At 52.0% G+C, this 19652-nt stretch overlaps 3 protein-coding genes across 4 annotated transcripts in view; 2 read left to right on the plus strand and 1 right to left on the minus strand.

Annotated features, from left to right (window-relative positions):
- Positions 1–1295: 1295 nt before the first annotated feature.
- TNK1 (tyrosine kinase non receptor 1) lies at positions 1296–19562 on the minus strand. The gene is made up of 14 exons (XM_066588629.1): positions 19424–19562; positions 9470–9640; positions 7102–7175; positions 5731–5931; positions 5496–5648; positions 5135–5412; positions 4926–5052; positions 4667–4813; positions 4454–4548; positions 4184–4348; positions 3027–3091; positions 2553–2932; positions 1922–2017; positions 1296–1838 (listed from the first exon to the last, which is right to left on the minus strand). The coding sequence occupies exons 2-14, from the start codon at positions 9630–9632 to the stop codon at positions 1713–1715; spliced, it is 2070 nt and encodes a 689-aa protein (XP_066444726.1). The 5' UTR covers positions 9633–9640; positions 19424–19562; the 3' UTR covers positions 1296–1712.
- LOC136592638 (MAPK-interacting and spindle-stabilizing protein-like) lies at positions 10438–11127 on the plus strand. The gene has a single exon (XM_066588623.1). The coding sequence runs from the start codon at positions 10438–10440 to the stop codon at positions 11125–11127; it is 690 nt and encodes a 229-aa protein (XP_066444720.1).
- Positions 19011–19652, plus strand: part of LOC136592643 (asialoglycoprotein receptor 1-like) — an 84832-nt gene continuing 84190 nt past the window's right edge. For both annotated transcript variants that reach the window (XM_066588630.1, XM_066588632.1), the window contains exon 1: positions 19011–19068. The gene's annotated coding sequence lies outside the window, so the exon portion shown is untranslated. The remainder of the gene's footprint in view (positions 19069–19652) is intronic.

Consider the following 19652-nt stretch of genomic DNA (forward strand, 5'->3'; position numbering starts at 1 on the left):
CAGACTCCTCTGCCCCCCATCCTACCAGACTCCTCTGCCCCCCCTTCCAGAATCTTCTGTGCCTCCTGACTCCTGTTCCCCCTCTAGACAACACGGTCTTCTCCAGACCCCTTCTGTTCCTACCAGTTTCTCCTGTCCCCTCTCAGTCCCTCTCTCGATTCTTCTGTGGTTCCCCCCCACAGACTCCTCTGCCCCTCCTCCGGACTTCTCTGTCCCCCACCCTCAAGACTCTTCTGCCCTCTCCTCCAGACTCTTCTGTTCCTCCTGTTCCCCCAGTCCCCTCCAGACTTCTCTGCCCCCTCCCTCCTGACTGCTCCTTCCCATCCAGACTCCTCTGCCCCCCCCCCCCCCCGACTCCTTTTTTTCCCCCCTCCAGACTTCTCTGTCCCTCCCTCCAAATCCCTCTGTTCCCTACTCCAGACCCCTCTGTCCTTACTCTGTTCCCCCAGTCCTCCACAGACTCTTGTTTCCATAGTCCTGTCCAGATTCTCCTGATACCCCTTCTAGACTCCTCTGCCCACCCTTCCAGACTCTTCTGTTCCTTCCTTATGACTCCTGTCCCCCCTCTAGTTAACACTGTCCCCTCCAGACCCCCCCTGTTCGCTCCAGTGTCTCCTGTTCCCCCTCAGTCACTCTCTCGACTTTTCTGTGGTTCTCTCCCTCCAGACTCCTCTTTTCCACCCAGCAGATCCCTCTGTTTCCCACTCCAGACTCCTGTCTCTTCCTTCAGACTCTTCTGTGCCTTCTCTGTTACCCCAATCCTCCACAGACTCGTTTTCATTGTCCTGTCCAGATTCACCTGATACCCCTCCAGACTCCTCTGCCCACCCCTTCCAGACTCCTCTGCCCACCCCTTCCAGACTCCTGTCCCCCCCTCCAGACTCCTCTGCCCACCCCTTCCAGACTCCTCTGCCCACCCCTCTTCCAGACTCCTCTGCCCACTCCTCTTCCAGACTCCTGTCCCCCCCTTCCAGACTCCTCTGCCCACCCCTCCCCCTTCCAGACTCCTCTGCCCACCCCTTGACTCTTCTGTGCCCCCCCCCCCCCCCCCCTCAGACGCCCGTCTTCTTTCTGTTGTCCCAATCCTGTTCTTCTGGGGGTGCGAAAACTTCCATGAGCCTAAGGCATTTTGTAATCCAACCCCACATGCACAGCAGGCAACACTACAGGGTTAGGCTCCCGCATTCTTGGCAATGTGCCCCTTTAAGGTGGGGTTGCCCTGAGAGTCACCTCTTAAGTCTTCCCTTCCTGCACAGCTGATAGAGGACGAGCGGTGAGTGATTATAAGACGAGGCGAGTGATTACATGTTTATTACACCCTTCATACATGTATAATACTGCTCTGTGCCGAGAACGGCCAGCAATGCTCTGTGTCCATGCTGGGAGTTGTAGTCCTCTGGCAAGTCCAACTCTATGAAGATCCTATTCACAGTAATGCGCGGTGGCTAGAATACACCGCAAAATGTAATGTCACTTCCAAGATGGCGGCTCTGACCCGCGGATAACACTGTCTGACTCCTAGGTTAATACTTTGGTGAAATGGCTTGCCGGTAAGACGGCATCTGCGCCATCTTAGTTGAACATCTGGCGCTCCACCTAGTGTCCACATGAGTAGATCCGACCCCCAGAAGGGGGCGTCCAGCAGCACGGGCTCCTCACGAGCCACCCAGCGTCCTCATGGACTCCGTCCGTCCACTGAAGAAGGCTGCGGCTCACTGCGGGTGCAGCGCTCGGTGCAGGACGTAGCGGGACGCCGCCTCCAGGCTCCACTGACACTTGTCCAGGATGCGGCGGCATTCCTCCTTACTGTGGCGGCTCACGTTGTACAGCTGCTCCACCTGCGTGGGGGACAAAGAGCGACACGTCAGACTGCCAGCCCTGATGGCGGCTGCCCGCTCCCTCGCCACGGAGGCCGACTCACCTTCAGAGCCTGCACGGCCCGGCTCACATCACCGCCATAACTGCGCAGAGCCTCGCGGCTCTCTTCTGTCGTCACGCCATGAACTCTGTCTTCCACCTGCACAGAAGAGACAGCAAACGTCACTAGAGATGAGCGAGCGCCCGAACGCTCGGGTCCGCGTTATTCGCGTTGAGCTTTTCGTAAAATTCGAGAGCTCTACCAGAGTAACGAACCCCATTGGCTACAATGGGAGACTGGAGCATTTCTGTATGTGGGACGCCGGGAGCCCAGCTTTTTTTTCCCCTAGGTTCGTCTCTCTCTCCCCAGCCAGCCAAACAAAAAATTTGCCATTGACGCGCACTGAGTCGCGGCAGGGAGGGGCCAAAACAGGCACATCACAGCGGGGAGGAGCCAAAAACTGGGGTCGAACACGGCTTGATGCTCGTTCGAGTAACGAGCACCACCGAGTACGCTAATGCTCGAACGGGCATCAAACACGGCAAAGTATGTGCGCTCAACTCTAAACGTCACACAACCAGGGCGAGCGCAGCTCTGGAGGTGACTGGAGCACATCGTATACTCCACTCACTGCAGGAAGCATCATGGACATGTGACGGGAGTGCGATGATGGGGGTTGTTATAAGTTTCTCACCTCCTTGACCTTCCTCTGGAGGTCGCTCTCGGCAGGCCCTCCTTTCTGTGCTGATGGTCCCCGGTGATCCCCAGTGGCAGTCAGGACTGGAGACGATGAGAACTTCTCTTTGCTGGCTCGGCTGATTAGTGGGGAGGGGTAATCCGTGTTGGGCAGGGGAAGGAGCCTTTCCTTGGGGGCGGGTAGTTTTGGTTTGGGCAGGACTGGGGGGCGGAGATTGGGGAAGAACCGCCTTGGAGGGAGGTCACTCATTCTTCGGGAGGAGGACTCCTGAGGTGGGGAACTCTCCAGATCTCGCCCGCGGCTCCGGGGTCCGAGGTGGTTCTGACGACCATTTTGTGGACCAAAGTCCGAGAGCGACTCGAGACTTTTTGAGATCCCTGAAGAGAGAAAAATTAGAGAGGGGAATATCAGAGGTGTCCAGTGGGAGGAGCCACCGCCATGCAGAGCAGTCCTATACGGAAGAACACTCACCTTGCATGCGCAGTAACTTGCCTCCACCTCCTCTCCGCGCCGCCTCCTTCCCTCTGATTCGATTTCTAGAAGAAACACAAAGTGATGAATGTACCCTGACCGCAGAGATGGCCGTATACTGGGCGGAGCCCCCAACCGCAGAGATGGCCGTATACTGGGCAGAGCCCCCAACCGCAGAGATGGCCGTATACTGGGCAGAGCCCCCAACCACAGAGACTGCCGTATACTGGACGGAGCCCCCAACCGCAGCGACTGCCGTATACTGGGTGGAGCCCCCAACCGCAGAGATGTCCATATACTGGGTGGAGCCCCCAACCGCAGAGATATCCGTATACTGGACGGAGCCCCCAACCGCAGAGATGGCCGTATACTGGGCGGAGCCCCCAACCGCAGAGATGGCCGTATACTGGGCAGAGCCCCAGACCACAGAGATAGCCGTATGATGGGCGGAGCCCCAGACCACAGAGACTGCCGTATACTGGGTGGAGCCCCCAATTGCAGAGATGTCCATATACTGGGCGGAGCCCCTAACCGCAGAGATGACCATATACTGAGCGGAGCCCCTAACCGCAGAGATGACCGTATACTGGGCGGAGCCCCCAACCGCAGAGATGGCCGTATACTGGGCAGAGCCCCCAACCACAGAGACTGCCGTATACTGGACGGAGCCCCCAACCGCAGCGACTGCCGTATACTGGGTGGAGCCCCCAACTGCAGAGATGTCCATATACTGGGTGGAGCCCCCAACCGCAGAGATATCCGTATACTGGGCGGAGCCCCCAACTGCAGAGATGGCCGTATACTGCGTGGAGCCCCCCCAACTGCAGAGATGGCTATATACTGGGCGGAGCCCCCAACTGCAGAGAAAACCATGTAATGGGTGGAGCCCCAACCGCAGAGATGGCCGTATAGTGAGCGGAGCCCCTGACCGCAGAGATGGCCGTATAGTGAGCGGAGCCCCTGACCACAGAGATGGCCGTATAGTGAGTGGAGCCCCTGACCACAGAGATGGCCGTATAGTGAGCGGAGCCCCTGACCACAGAGATGGCCGTATACTGAGCGGAGCCCCTGACCACAGAGATGGCCGTATACTGAGCGGAGCCCCTGACCACAGAGATGGCCATATACTGGGCGAAACTTCTTTTCCGTATACTTACTCGCTCTCAGTTTCTGTGTCCCCCAGACTCGGCTTCACTTGGCTGCTCGTCATCTGTACGCAGCTCTGAGCTTGAGCTGTATCCTCTGGGCTCACCAATGATGAGGGAAACTGTCCAACTTTCAGAGTACGGCGGCTTTGTCCCCTCCACAGCGGCAAGTCAGGCCTAAAAGTGACAGAGAAAGTGGGTCATGGGGTGAGAAGATGAGGGGAACCCCAAAATCCCCCCAAATCTACACTAATATGCCAACAAGCCAGTGGTGAGACCTACCCGTCATCAATAAGAGTGACCACATCCCTCGCCTCCAGATGCAGCAAGGTGGGGTCCGTTACCTCATGCTGAACCCTCACCTCCACCAGCTTCACCTGTTGGAGACAACACGTCCGTGAGTATAAGGGGGCACAGAGGACAATGGGGTGCAGAGGAAAGGGGTACATGGGTAAGACGGGGCCAGTGTGAGTCAGACGTTGAGGTCTCACTCACCTCTTGGATCAGGGTCATCAGGCTGCTGAAGTTGGGGCGATGGTCAGGTTTGTGGGCCCAGCACTTCATCATGATGGAGTAGACCCCCTGTGGGCAGTCGTCTGGCCGCTCCAGCCGCTCCCCCTCACGGTCAATCTTGTTTAAGATCTGATGACAGACAAAGAAACTTCTAGAGAGCGCCAAAGAGTGCAGGGATATATGGGGGGGGCTACAGCGGACCCCATGCTCCCCACCCCCAGGTGTTGGACTTGTCACCTACCTGTCGGCCATTTAGTCCCAGCCAAGGTTCCTGGCCGTAGGTGAACATCTCCCACATGGTGACGCCGAACATCCAGACGTCGGAGGGGTGCGAGAAGGTGCCGATCTTCAGACTTTCTGGAGAACACCTGAAGAATAACGGAAGTCATGAGGAGGCTCTCAGAACTTCATGCGTCCCACAAACCGCACCGCCATTGTATGTAGTCTCACCAGGCAAAGGGGATCTTGCGGTGTGCGGACATGATGTAATGGTCCTTGTGTCCGGTCAATGACCTCATCAGCCCAAAGTCGCCGATCTTCACCACCTTCTCGCTGCTCAGAAGGATGTTTCGTGCCGCCAAGTCCCGGTGGATGAACTTGTGAGATTCCAGGTAGCTCATCCCTGAGGCGATCTGTAGGGCGTACGACCATAAGAGCGGCAGAGAGAAGGCTCCATAATGTGAGCGCAGGGTGTCATGCAGGGATCCCAGAGGCGCCAGCTCCGTTACCTAGCGACCATAAAACAGATATAGTCACTGTCCTCACCTCGGAGATACACAATGCCCCCATCACCATCTAGAAGGTTCCTCACCATTTTCAGCGGCTGCGCCAGCACAACGCCGTACAGGCGTATGAGGTGCGGGTGATCCAAGGCGTACATAGAATTCACTTCCTGCAGGAAATCGAGGAGTGCGTCTGGGTCAGAGCCGGCGTCTGAGCGGAGGGACTTCACCGCCACATTTACCTGTAGAGACACAGCATGTGATTACACGGACGGATACACCGGGGATCTATCCCATGATGCTCCAGGAGCAACAATCACCTACCGCTCTCCCGCCAGCTATCCTCCACTCTCCTCTCCTCACCACCCCAAAACATCCATCTCCCAAGCGCTCAAACAGGCTGAGGTCGCGCTCAGAGATCAGACATTTCAGGGAGCAGTCCGGATCCCCCCGGGGGGCGGCAGGTGATGGTGAAGTATCGGGGTATGGGGTAGAATCTGGACCATCGGGGTTCCTGGAGAACATCTGTGGAAGGAAAAGTAGGAGGTGAGTAACAACTAATAGATGAAGACCCACAAAGCAGAGGCTGAGGGGTAACTCCACCTCAAGGGACTGGCATTATGGAACGTTCCAGAGAAGAGAGAAAATCCACAAAATCCTACACCAAGTCAATCCCCAAACATGGCGGATGGACTTTCCCAGCGTGGGGGGGATGCGTTGGTGTCCGATCGTGCAAGAAAGACATATTCTCCACTATGGACTCTGAGGCGGAGGCTCCTACACAGCCAAGAGTTCAGCAGAGAGAATGGAAAGGTCTGAGAGAAAATTCTCAAGGAAAACTTCTAAAAGGCGAGCCAGTCCCCCCCATCTGGGAGCCCCCCACCTCTGGGTGCCCTCCCCCATCTGGGAGCCCCCCACCTCTGGGTGCCCACCCCCATCTGGGAGCCCCCCACCTCTGGGTGCCCACCCACCTCTGGGAGCCCTCCCCCATCTGGGAGCCCCCACCGCTAGGTGCCCTCCCCCATCTCTGGGAGCCCCCCACCTCTGGGTGCCCTCACCCATCTGGGAGCCCTCCCCCATCAGGGTGCCCTCCCCCATCAGGGTGCCCTCCCCCATCTGGGAGCCATTCCTGATGCTTCCACCACGTCCCATCAATATAAAGCTTCATCTAATTAACATTTTGCTAATGATGAGTAAACAGGCAGTGAACTGACTTCGGGACCGCACCCGCTGTGTGAATCACTTGTGTAAATGCTGCTCCAAACGCCGGAGATTGCGATACAAAGGTTGCCTGCAGTAATGGTAGCCGAGGGATCACAACTACCTGCAGCGGTGGCCTCACAGGGAAGCTCCACCTACATTCCTCCCCGTCCCCGTGAGCACACACACAGAAACCAGCTTCTGAGCTGTCTACATTTAGATGGAGCTCCCCTTACAGTTACGAGGACCATGCCTTAATCCATAGGTAACAACGACCAGCAGTTAGCATGAAATCTCAGCTGTCCCATAAAGTTTTGTACAATGGTTTTATGACCGCAGACACGAGGACACCATCGCTAACAGCCCAATTCAAGTCTTGTCAGTCCCAAAAGAGAGTAGTCATCCACCTGGCACTGCACTACACCGACTACCCAAATGATAAGTCTGATGCCGTTCCACTCCAGGAGGGCACACCGTTCTATCAGGTGCTCTCACCTTGTCCAACATCCAGGATCTAGGCCGCACAGGAACCTTTCTCCGCTTTACCGCTTCAAATAGTCTTCTCTGTGCTGAAATGAAGAAACATGAAAATGGTAAGAAGATTCAAGATGGCGGCGAAAACAACAACCAATCTGAGAAAAGGAAGAAAATGCTTATGCAATGGTTGAGAAGATACCCAGATCTAGAAGGACATGAGACGCTAGAGAAGACACCTAGGACTAGAAGTATAGAAAATGAGGGGAAAAAATACAGGACATGAGATGGTGGAGAAGATACCTAGGACTAGAAGGATGGGACATGGAGAAGACACCTAGGACTAGAAGTATAGAAAATGAGGGAAAAATACCAGGAGATGAGATGGAGAAGAAGATACCAGAAGCAGGAGGATGGGAGATAGTGGAGAAGATACCTAGGACTAGAAGGACGGGACATGGAGAAGATACCTAGGACTAGAAGGACGGGACATGGAGAAGATACCTAGGACTAAAAGGACAGGAGCTGGAGGAGAAGATACCTAGGACTAGAAGGACGGGACATGGAGAAGATACCTAGGACTAAAAGGACAGGAGCTGGAGGAGAAGATACCTAGGACTAAAAGGACAGGAGCTGGAGGAGAAGATATCTAGAACTAAAAGGACAGGAGCTGGAGGAGAAGATATCTAGAACTAAAAGGACAGGAGCTGGAGGAGAAGATATCTAGAACTAAAAGGACAGGAGCTGGAGGAGAAGATATCTAGAACTAAAAGGACAGGAGCTGGAGGAGAAGATATCTAGAACTAAAAGGACAGGAGCTGGAGGAGAAGATATCTAGAACTAAAAGGACAGGAGCTGGAGGAGAAGATATCTAGAACTAAAAGGACAGGAGCTGGAGGAGAAGATATCTAGAACTAAAAGGACAGGAGCTGGAGGAGAAGATATCTAGAACTAAAAGGACAGGAGCTGGAGGAGAAGATATCTAGAACTAAAAGGACAGGAGCTGGAGGAGAAGATACCTAGAACTAAAAGGACAGGAGCTGGAGGAGAAGATACCTAGAACTAAAAGGACAGGAGCTGGAGGAGAAGATACCTAGAACTAAAAGGACAGGAGCTGGAGGAGAAGATACCTAGAACTAAAAGGACAGGAGATGTAGGAGAAGATACCTATAACTAAAAGGACAGGAGATGTAGGAGAAGATACCTATAACTAAAAGGACAGGAGATGTAGGAGAAGATACCTATAACTAGAGGGACGGCAGATGGAGTCTAAGATACCTAGAACTAGAGGGATGGAAGATGGAGAAGATACCAGAAGCAGAAAGATGGGAGATGGTGGAGAAGATACCTAGGATTAGAAGGATGGGAGATGGAGAAGATACCTAGAACTACAAGGACAGGAGATGGAGGAGAAGATATTTAGAACCAGAGGGACGGCAGATGGAGGAGAAGATACCTAGGACTAGAAGGACGTGAGATGGTAGAGAAGATACCTAGGACTAGAAGTATGGGAAATGAGGGAGAAAATACCAGGACAGGAGACGGATGAGAAGATACCAGAAGCAGAAGGATGGGGGGTGGGGGAGAAGACACCTAGGACTAGAAGGACAGGAGATGGTGGAGAAGATACCAGGAGTAGAAGGACAAGAGATGGTGGAGGATAAACTAGCAGTAGATAGACAGGAATGGTGGAGAATGTATATAAGACTGATTGCAACTGTGACTAGAGGGATAGAAGCTGATCTTTTTGTAAGGTCTTTGAGATCATGATGTAGTATTAGTCCTGGTGGACGGAGACGTTGTATCTATGTGGTCTGAGATGATAGATGATCTATTATGGGTCCTGGTGGACAGATAATGTTAGTATATCCACATGCGATTTGAAGGATAGGAGAGATTGTAGATCATGTATCTATCCGAGGTGATTGCAGTAAAGGACATGGTGGACAGGAGCTGATCTATCTGTAAGGGGTCTGGGTTGACAAGGTTGTAGTATGGGTCCTGGTAGACAGGAGCTCACAGGATCATACCTCCACCAATAATGTACAGAATGTAAATCTGCTCCAGGAATGACAGAAGGATGACATATCTCCACACCTCATTCCAAGGGGAATAATAGTGACCTCATTCCACGCGGAATAAAGAGACGCAGGACACATCCTGTGACTCACGACACGTGAGAAAGTATGGAGGACGCCAACCAGTAATAGGAAAAACACAAGACGTGGAATCTTATGTAATGGCTGCAAGACAAGCCACTCGCCAATCAGAACAGCAGTGAGGACCACACAGAACTACAACCCCCAGCATGAACCATGTCTCTATCACATGTGACAACATCTCATACTCACTGGGCACTACCACCCCCAGCATGCCCCACCGCTCTCACCTGGTCTCCCCATTCCGATGTGATCCAGGTCACATTCTTTGACATAGTCGAAGTGCGTGGGCCGCGTCACATTGAGTTCATCCCGCATCTTGGAGTAGAACTGTTCCAGCTGGACCTCCCGCAGGAGTGTGAGCAGCCACTCGCTTCCCTCTTCCGTCACCATTTGGCCACCTGGAAAGAAGAGGCGAGCGGTCAGCACGGATAGAAGGTCTGCGGCGAGAGACGAATGGCTGGGATTTATGGCGTCTGTTCTTGTGGTTAATCCAGAGAGCAGTCCGCCGTGCTGTATACACACAACACACTGAGCGCCAGGACACGCCTGCTCCGTGTTCCAATACTCACCTCACGTGTGGGAAGATCAGACACAACATGTACGGACATGAGAGGAATGAGGAAGAGACAGATCACAACACACGAGTCACCGATCCCATCATGGTCCCGTGCAGTCCTCCAGATCCCATCATGGTCCCCTGCGGTCCTACATACCCCATCATTGTCCCTTATGGTCCTACAGACCCCATCATTGTCCACTGCGGTCCTCCAGATCCCATCATTGTTCCTTACGGTCCTACAGACCCCATCATTGTCCCCTGTGGTTCTACACACCCAATCATGGTCCCCTATGGTCCTACAGACCCCATCATTGTCCCGTGCAGTCCTACAGACCCCATCATTGTCCCGTGCGGTCCTACAGACCCCATCATTGTCCCGTGCGGTCCTACAGACCCCATCATTGTCCACTGCGGTCCTACAGACCCCATCATTGTCCACTGCGGTCCTATAGACCCCATCATTGTCAACTGCGGTCCTACAGACCCCATCATTGTCCCTTAGGTCCTACAGACCCCATCATTGTCCCTTAGGTCCTACAGACCCCATCATTGTCCCCTAGGTCCTACAGACCCCATCATTGTCCACTGCGGTCCTACAGACCCATCTTTTTCCCATGCGGTCCTACACACCCCATCATGGTCCCCTGCGGTCCTCCAGACCCCATCATGGTCCCCTGCGGTCCTCCAGACCCCATCATGGTCCCCTGCGGTCCTCCAGACCCCATCATGGTCCCCTGCGGTCCTCCAGACCCCATCATGGTCCCCTGCGGTCCTCCAGACCCCATCATGGTCCCCTGCGGTCCTCCAGACCCCATCATGGTCCCCTGCGGTCCTCCAGACCCCATCATGGTCCCCTGCGGTCCTCCAGACCCCATCATGGTCCCCTGCGGTCCTCCAGACCCCATCATGGTCCCCTGCGGTCCTCCAGACCCCATCATGGTCCCCTGCGGTCCTCCAGACCCCATCATTGTCCCCTGCGGTCCTCCAGACCCCATCATTGTCCCCTGCGGTCCTCCAGACCCCATCATGGTCCCCTGCGGTCCTCCAGACCCCATCATGGTCCCCTGCGGTCCTCCAGACCCCATCATGGTCCCCTGCGGTCCTACAGACACCATCATGGTCCCCTGCGGTCCTACAGACCCCATCATGGTCCCCTGCGGTCCTACAGACCCCATCATTGTCCCCTGCGGTCCTACAGACCCCATCATTGTCCCCTGCGGTCCTACAGACCCCATCATTGTCCCCTGCGGTCCTACAGACCCCATCATTGTCCCCTGCGGTCCTACAGACCCCATCATTGTCCTATATACTAATACAGTCCTATAAGTGATATAATGGGTCAGGATTCGTTGGTCCTGTTTCTTAGTGACAATCAGTAAGAGCCAATGTGAGCATGATATTAATCCCAAACCTCCCCCTCTGTGCTGGCTGAGGGTCCGCATCTCTAACACCGCCATGACGGCTCTACAGCAGACACGTGCAGAGCGAAAGCAAATCCAATCAACCAATCTGTATAACTATCTGCTCTCTACCCCAACCGCAGTGTACCCCAACCCTGTGCAACCCAACCGCAGTGTACCCCAAAGGCACTGTACCCCAACCGCAGTGTACCCCAACCCTGTGCAACCCAACCGCAGTGTACCCCAACCCTGTGCAACCCAACCGCAGTGTACTCCAAAGGCACTGTACCCCAACCGCAGTGCAACCCAACCCTGTGCAACCCAACCGCAGTGTACTCCAAAGGCACTGTACCCCAACCGCAGTGTACCCCAAAGGCACTGTACCCCAACCGCAGTGTACTCCAAAGGCACTGTACCCCAACCGCAGTGTACTCCAAAGGCACTGTACCCCAACCGCAGTGTACCCCAACCCTGTGCAACCCAACTGCAGTGTACCCCAAAGGCACTGTACCCCAACCGCAGTGTACTCCAACCGCAGTGCAACCCAACCAGAGTGTACTCTAAAGGCACTGTACCCCAACCCTGTGCAACCCAACCGCAGTGTACTCTAAAGGCACTGTACCCCAATCGCAGTGTACCCCAACCCTGTGCAACCCAACCGCAGTGTACCCCAACTGCACTGTACCCCAACCGCAGTGTACCCCAACCGCAGTGTACCCCAAAGGCACTGTACCCCAACCGCAGTGCACCCCATCTATTATGTACACCGACCTCAGTGAGGCCAGTGTGTGCCGGAGCCCATCTGGAGGGGAGTCCTTTTGCGCGGCGCCGTGCGTTGGGGGCGGGGGCTCCACGACGTTCACTTTTTATAAACACTTTCGAAATTATTTAGGTAATTTTGGAAACAATCGGTGAGAGTGCAAACAGCCGTCATCAGCGGCCGCGCCCCACGCCTGGCCACACGTGTGGTGGGTGTGACTGGCACAGAGGACGCCACACGTGTATCCTCCAGGGCAACGCCGTGTTTTCTGTTCTACAAGTGTACAGCCCCCAATACATGACACACGCGTGACCGCTGCAGACAGATGCCTCAGCAAGGGGGGTGCATGTTCACTACTGCATGGGGCACTCACTGTATCACTGCATTACACGGACACTCACACTCACTGCATTACACGGACACTCACACTCAGTGTTATATGCTCACACTCACTGCATTACACGGACACTCACACTCAGTGTTATACGCTCACACTCACTGCATTACACGGACACTCACACTCAGTGTTACACGCTCATACTCACTGTATTACTGCATTACACGGACACTCACACTCAGTGTTATACGCTCACACTCACTGCATTACACGGACACTCACACTCAGTGTTATACGCTCATACTCACCATATCACTGCATTACACGGACACTCACACTCAGTGTTATACGCTCACACTCACTGTATTACTGCATTACACGGACACTCACACTCAGTGTTACACGCTCATACTCACTGCATTACACGGACACTCACACTCAGTGTTATACGCTTATACGCTCATACTCACCATGTCACTGCATAACACGGACACTCACACTCAGTGTTATACGCTCACACTCACTGCATTACACAGACACTCACACTCAGTGTTATACGCTCATACTCACTGTATTACTGCATTACACGGACACTCACACTCAGTGTTACACACTCATACTCACTGCATTACACGGACACTCACACTCAGTGTTATACGCTCATACTCACCATATCACTGCATTACACGGACACTCACACTCAGTGTTATACGCTCACACTCACTGTATCACACGGACACTCACACTCAGTGTTATACGCTCACACTCACTGTATTACTGCATTACACGGACGCTCACACTCACCATATCACTGCATTACACGGACACTCACACTCAGTGTTATACGCTCATACTCACTGCATTACACGGACACTCACACTCAGTGTTATACGCTCATACTCACTGTATCACACGGACACTCACACTCAGTGTTATACGCTCACACTCACCATATCACTGCATTACAAGGACACTCACACTCAGTGTTATACGCTCACACTCACTGTATCACACGGACACTCACACTCAGTGTTATACGCTCACACTCACTGTATTACTGCATTACACGGACACTCACACTCAGTGTTATACGCTCACACTCACCATATCACTGCATTACACGGACACTCAGTGTTATACGCTCATACTCACTGTATTACTGCATTACACGGACACTCACACTCAGTGTTATACGCTCACACTCACCATATCACTGCATTACACGGACACTCACACTCAGTGTTATACGCTCATACTCACTGTATTACTGCATTACACGGACACTCACACTCAGTGTTATACGCTCACACTCACCATATCACTGCATTACACGGACACTCACACTCAGTGTTATACGCTCACACTCACTATCACTGCATTACACGGACGCTCACACTCAGTGTTATACGCTCACACTCACTATCACTGCATTACACGGACGCTCACACTCAGTGTTATACGCTCACACTCACCATATCACTGCATTACACGGACACTCACACTCAGTGTTATACGCTCACACTCACTGTATTACTGCATTACACGGACACTCACACTCAGTGTTATACGCTCACACTCACTGTATTACTGCATTACACGGACACTCACACTCAGTGTTATACGCTCATACTCACTGTATTACTGCATTACACGGACACTCACACTCACCATATCACTGCATTACACGGACACTCACACTCAGTGTTATACGCTCATACTCACTGTATTACTGCATTACACGGACACTCACACTCAGTGTTATACGCTCATACTCACCATATCACTGCATTACACGGACACTCACACTCAGTGTTATACGCTCATACTCACCATATCACTGCATTACACGGACGCTTACACTCAGTGTTACACGCTCATACTCACTGTATCACACAGACGCTCACACTCAGTGGTACACGCTCACACTCACCATATCACTGTGAGTGTCCGTGTAATGCAGTGATATGGTGAGTGTGAGCGTATACCGCTGAGTGTGAGTGTCCGTGTAATGCACTCAGTGTTATACGCTCATACTCACCATATCACTGCATTACACGGACACTCACACTCAGTGTTATACGCTCATACTCACTGTATTACTGCATTACACGGACGCTCACACTCAGTGCTATACGCTCACACTCACCATATCACTGCATTACACGGACACTCACACTCAGTGTTATATGCTCATACTCACTGTATTACTGCATTACACGGACACTCACACTCAGTGCTATACGCTCATACTCACTGCATTACACGGACACTCACACTCAGTGCTATACGCTCACACTCACCATATCACTGCATTACATGGACGCTTACACTCACTGTATTACTGCATTACACGGACGCTCACACTCAGTGTTACACGCTCATACTCACTGTTTCACTGCATTACACGGACACTCACACTCAGCGATATACGCTCACACTCACTGTATCATTGCATTACACGGACACTCACACTCACTGTATTACTGCATTACACGGACGCTCACACTCAGTGCTATACGCTCACACTCACCATATCACTGCATTACACGGACACTCACACTCAGTGTTATACGCTCATACTCACTGTATTACTGCATTACACGGACACTCACACTCAGTGCTATACGCTCACACTCACCATATCACTGCATTACATGGACGCTTACACTCACTGTATTACTGCATTACACGGACACTCACACTCAGTGTTACACGCTCATACTCACTGTTTCACTGCATTACATGGACACTCACACTCAGCGATATATGCTCACACTCACTGTATCATTGCATTACACGGACACTCACACTCACTGTATTACTGCATTACACGGACGCTCACACTCAGTGCTATACGCTCACACTCACCATATCACTGCATTACACGGACACTCACACTCAGTGTTATACGCTCATACTCACTGTATTACTGCATTACACGGACACTCACACTCAGTGCTATATGCTCACACTCACCATATCACTGCATTACACGGACACTCACACTCAGTGTTATATGCTCATACTCACTGTATTACTGCATTACACGGACACTCACACTCCGTGTAATGCAGTGAGTATGAGCGTATAGCACTGACACTCACACTCAGTGCTATACGCTCACACTCACCATATCACTGCATTACATGGACGCTTACACTCACTGTATTACTGCATTACACGGACGCTCACACTCAGTGTTACACGCTCATACTCACTGTTTCACTGCATTACACGGACACTCACACTCAGCGATATACGCTCACACTCACTGTATCATTGCATTGCACGGACACTCACACTCACTGTATTACTGCATTACACGGACGCTCACACTCAGTGCTATACGCTCACACTCACCATATCACTGCATTACACGGACACTCACACTCAGTGTTATACGCTCATACTCACTGTATTACTGCATTACACGGACACTCACACTCAGTGCTATACGCTCACACTCACCATATCACTGCATTACACGGACACTCACACTCAGTGTTATACGCTCATACTCACTGTATTACTGCATTACACGGACACTCACACTCAGTGCTATACGCTCACACTCACCATATCACTGCATTACATGGACGCTTACACTCACTGTATTACTGCATTACACGGACACTCACACTCAGTGTTACACGCTCATACTCACTGTTTCACTGCATTACATGGACACTCACACTCAGCGATATATGCTCACACTCACTGTATCATTGCATTACACGGACACTCACACTCACTGTATTACTGCATTACACGGACGCTCACACTCAGTGCTATACGCTCACACTCACCATATCACTGCATTACACGGACACTCACACTCAGTGTTATACGCTCATACTCACTGTATTACTGCATTACATGGACACTCACACTCAGTGCTATACGCTCACACTCACCATATCACTGCATTACATGGACGCTTACACTCACTGTATTACTGCATTACACGGACACTCACACTCAGTGTTATACGCTCATACTCACTGTATTACTGCATTACACGGACACTCACACTCAGTGCTATACGCTCATACTCACTGCATTACACGGACACTCACACTCAGTGCTATACGCTCACACTCACCATATCACTGCATTACACGGACACTCACACTCAGTGTTACACGGTCATACTCACTGTTTCACTGCATTACACGGACACTCACACTCAGCGATATACGCTCACACTCACTGTATCATTGCATTACACGGACACTCACACTCACTGTATTACTGCATTACACGGACGCTCACACTCAGTGTTATACGCTCACACTCACTGTATTACTGCATTACACGGACACTCACACTCAGTGTTATACGCTCACACTCACTGTATTACTGCATTACACGGACGCTCACACTCAGTGTTACACGCTCATACTCACCATATCACTGCATTACATGGACGCTTACACTCACTGTATTACTGCATTACACGGACACTCACACTCAGTGTTATACGCTCACACTCACTGTATTACTGCATTACACGGACGCTCACACTCAGTGTTATACGCTCATACTCACCATATCACTGCATTACATGGACGCTTACACTCACTGTATTACTGCATTACACGGACGCTCACACTCAGTGTTATACGCTCATACTCACCATATCACTGCATTACATGGACGCTTACACTCACTGTATTACTGCATTACACGGACACTCACACTCAGTGTTACACGCTCATACTCACCATATCACTGCATTACATGGACGCTTACACTCACTGTATTACTGCATTACACGGACGCTCACACTCAGTGTTACACGCTCATACTCACTGTTTCACTGCATTACACGGACACTCACACTCAGCGATATACGCTCACACTCACTGTATCATTGCATTGCACGGACACTCACACTCACTGTATTACTGCATTACACGGACGCTCACACTCAGTGCTATACGCTCACACTCACCATATCACTGCATTACACGGACACTCACACTCAGTGTTATACGCTCATACTCACTGTATTACTGCATTACACGGACACTCACACTCAGTGCTATACGCTCACACTCACCATATCACTGCATTACACGGACACTCACACTCAGTGTTATACGCTCATACTCACTGTATTACTGCATTACACGGACACTCACACTCAGTGCTATACGCTCACACTCACCATATCACTGCATTACATGGACGCTTACACTCACTGTATTACTGCATTACACGGACACTCACACTCAGTGTTACACGCTCATACTCACTGTTTCACTGCATTACATGGACACTCACACTCAGCGATATATGCTCACACTCACTGTATCATTGCATTACACGGACACTCACACTCACTGTATTACTGCATTACACGGACGCTCACACTCAGTGCTATACGCTCACACTCACCATATCACTGCATTACACGGACACTCACACTCAGTGTTATACGCTCATACTCACTGTATTACTGCATTACATGGACACTCACACTCAGTGCTATACGCTCACACTCACCATATCACTGCATTACATGGACGCTTACACTCACTGTATTACTGCATTACACGGACACTCACACTCAGTGTTATACGCTCATACTCACTGTATTACTGCATTACACGGACACTCACACTCAGTGCTATACGCTCATACTCACTGCATTACACGGACACTCACACTCAGTGCTATACGCTCACACTCACCATATCACTGCATTACACGGACACTCACACTCAGTGTTACACGCTCATACTCACTGTTTCACTGCATTACACGGACACTCACACTCAGCGATATACGCTCACACTCACTGTATCATTGCATTACACGGACACTCACACTCACTGTATTACTGCATTACACGGACGCTCACACTCAGTGTTATACGCTCACACTCACTGTATTACTGCATTACACGGACACTCACACTCAGTGTTATACGCTCACACTCACTGTATTACTGCATTACACGGACGCTCACACTCAGTGTTACACGCTCATACTCACCATATCACTGCATTACATGGACGCTTACACTCACTGTATTACTGCATTACACGGACACTCACACTCAGTGTTATACGCTCACACTCACTGTATTACTGCATTACACGGACGCTCACACTCAGTGTTATACGCTCATACTCACCATATCACTGCATTACATGGACGCTTACACTCACTGTATTACTGCATTACACGGACACTCACACTCAGTGTTACACGCTCATACTCACTGTATTACTGCATTACACGGACACTCACACTCACTGCATTACACGGACACTCACACTCAGGGCTCATGTCCACGGGCAAAATATGATTTAGGATCCGCAGCGGATCTCCCGCGTGCGGATCCGCACCCCATAGGGATGCATTGACCACCCGCGGGTAGATAAATACCCGCGGATCGTCAATAAAAGGGATTTAAAAAAAAATGGAGCATGGAAAAATCCGGACCATGCTCCATTTTCGTGCGGGTCTCCCGCGGGGACGGTTCCCGCGGGCTTCTATTGAAGCCTATGGAAGCCGTCCGGATCCGCGGGAGACCTAAAATAGGAATTTAAAGTATTTACCATCCGGCGCGGGCGGGGAAGGTCAGCTGTTCCTCACGGCCGCATCTTCCTTGCTTCGGCTCGGCGGATGTGCCCGGCGCATGCGCGCGGCACGTCGGCGACGTGCCGGCGACGTGCCGCCGGCGTCAGGAATTCATCCGCCGGCCGAAGATGAAGATCCGGCCGTGAGGAACAGCTGATGTTCTCCGCCCGCGCCGGATGGTAAATACTTTTAAATTCTTCTTTTCAGTGCTCATGTCCGCGGGGCAGGAGGGACCCGCTGCAGATTCTACATGGAGAATCTGCAGCGGATCTGATTTTCCCCGTGGACATGAGGCCTCAGTGTTATACGCACACACTCACTGTATCACACTGCATTACACGGACACTCACACTCGGACGGTGTTTTGGTCCCTGTGACAGCAGGTGTGGGGTACAGTAAGATGAGTGCAGGTGACGTCCTGCACCCCCAGGTCCCCCGTGGGGTACTACAACCCCCAGAATACCACGGGGGGGGGGGGGTGTCACACCGCCTAGTGATCAGAGACCGCACTCCATCCTGTATACGGACACTCACCTGCGAGACGGCCGAAGAGAAGACGTGCGGTCTGTATCCACAGCAGGGTGACTGTCTCTTGCGGCGGGCGCTGTCCCTGTTTGTGACTGCAGGCGCTCTCGCTGCCTCTTATATCCCTGGAATCTCTTCCGGCAGCGCTCTCTCCTCCTCCTGCTTTCTCCTGTGGCCACAACCTGCAGGTCCGGTCTGCTCACCTGTAAGGTGACTCCGGCCCCCTCCCCCCACTAGA

The sequence above is a fragment of the Eleutherodactylus coqui genome, unplaced genomic scaffold (genome assembly GCF_035609145.1).
Source record: "Eleutherodactylus coqui strain aEleCoq1 unplaced genomic scaffold, aEleCoq1.hap1 HAP1_SCAFFOLD_135, whole genome shotgun sequence".
Classification (NCBI taxonomy): domain Eukaryota; kingdom Metazoa; phylum Chordata; class Amphibia; order Anura; family Eleutherodactylidae; genus Eleutherodactylus; species Eleutherodactylus coqui.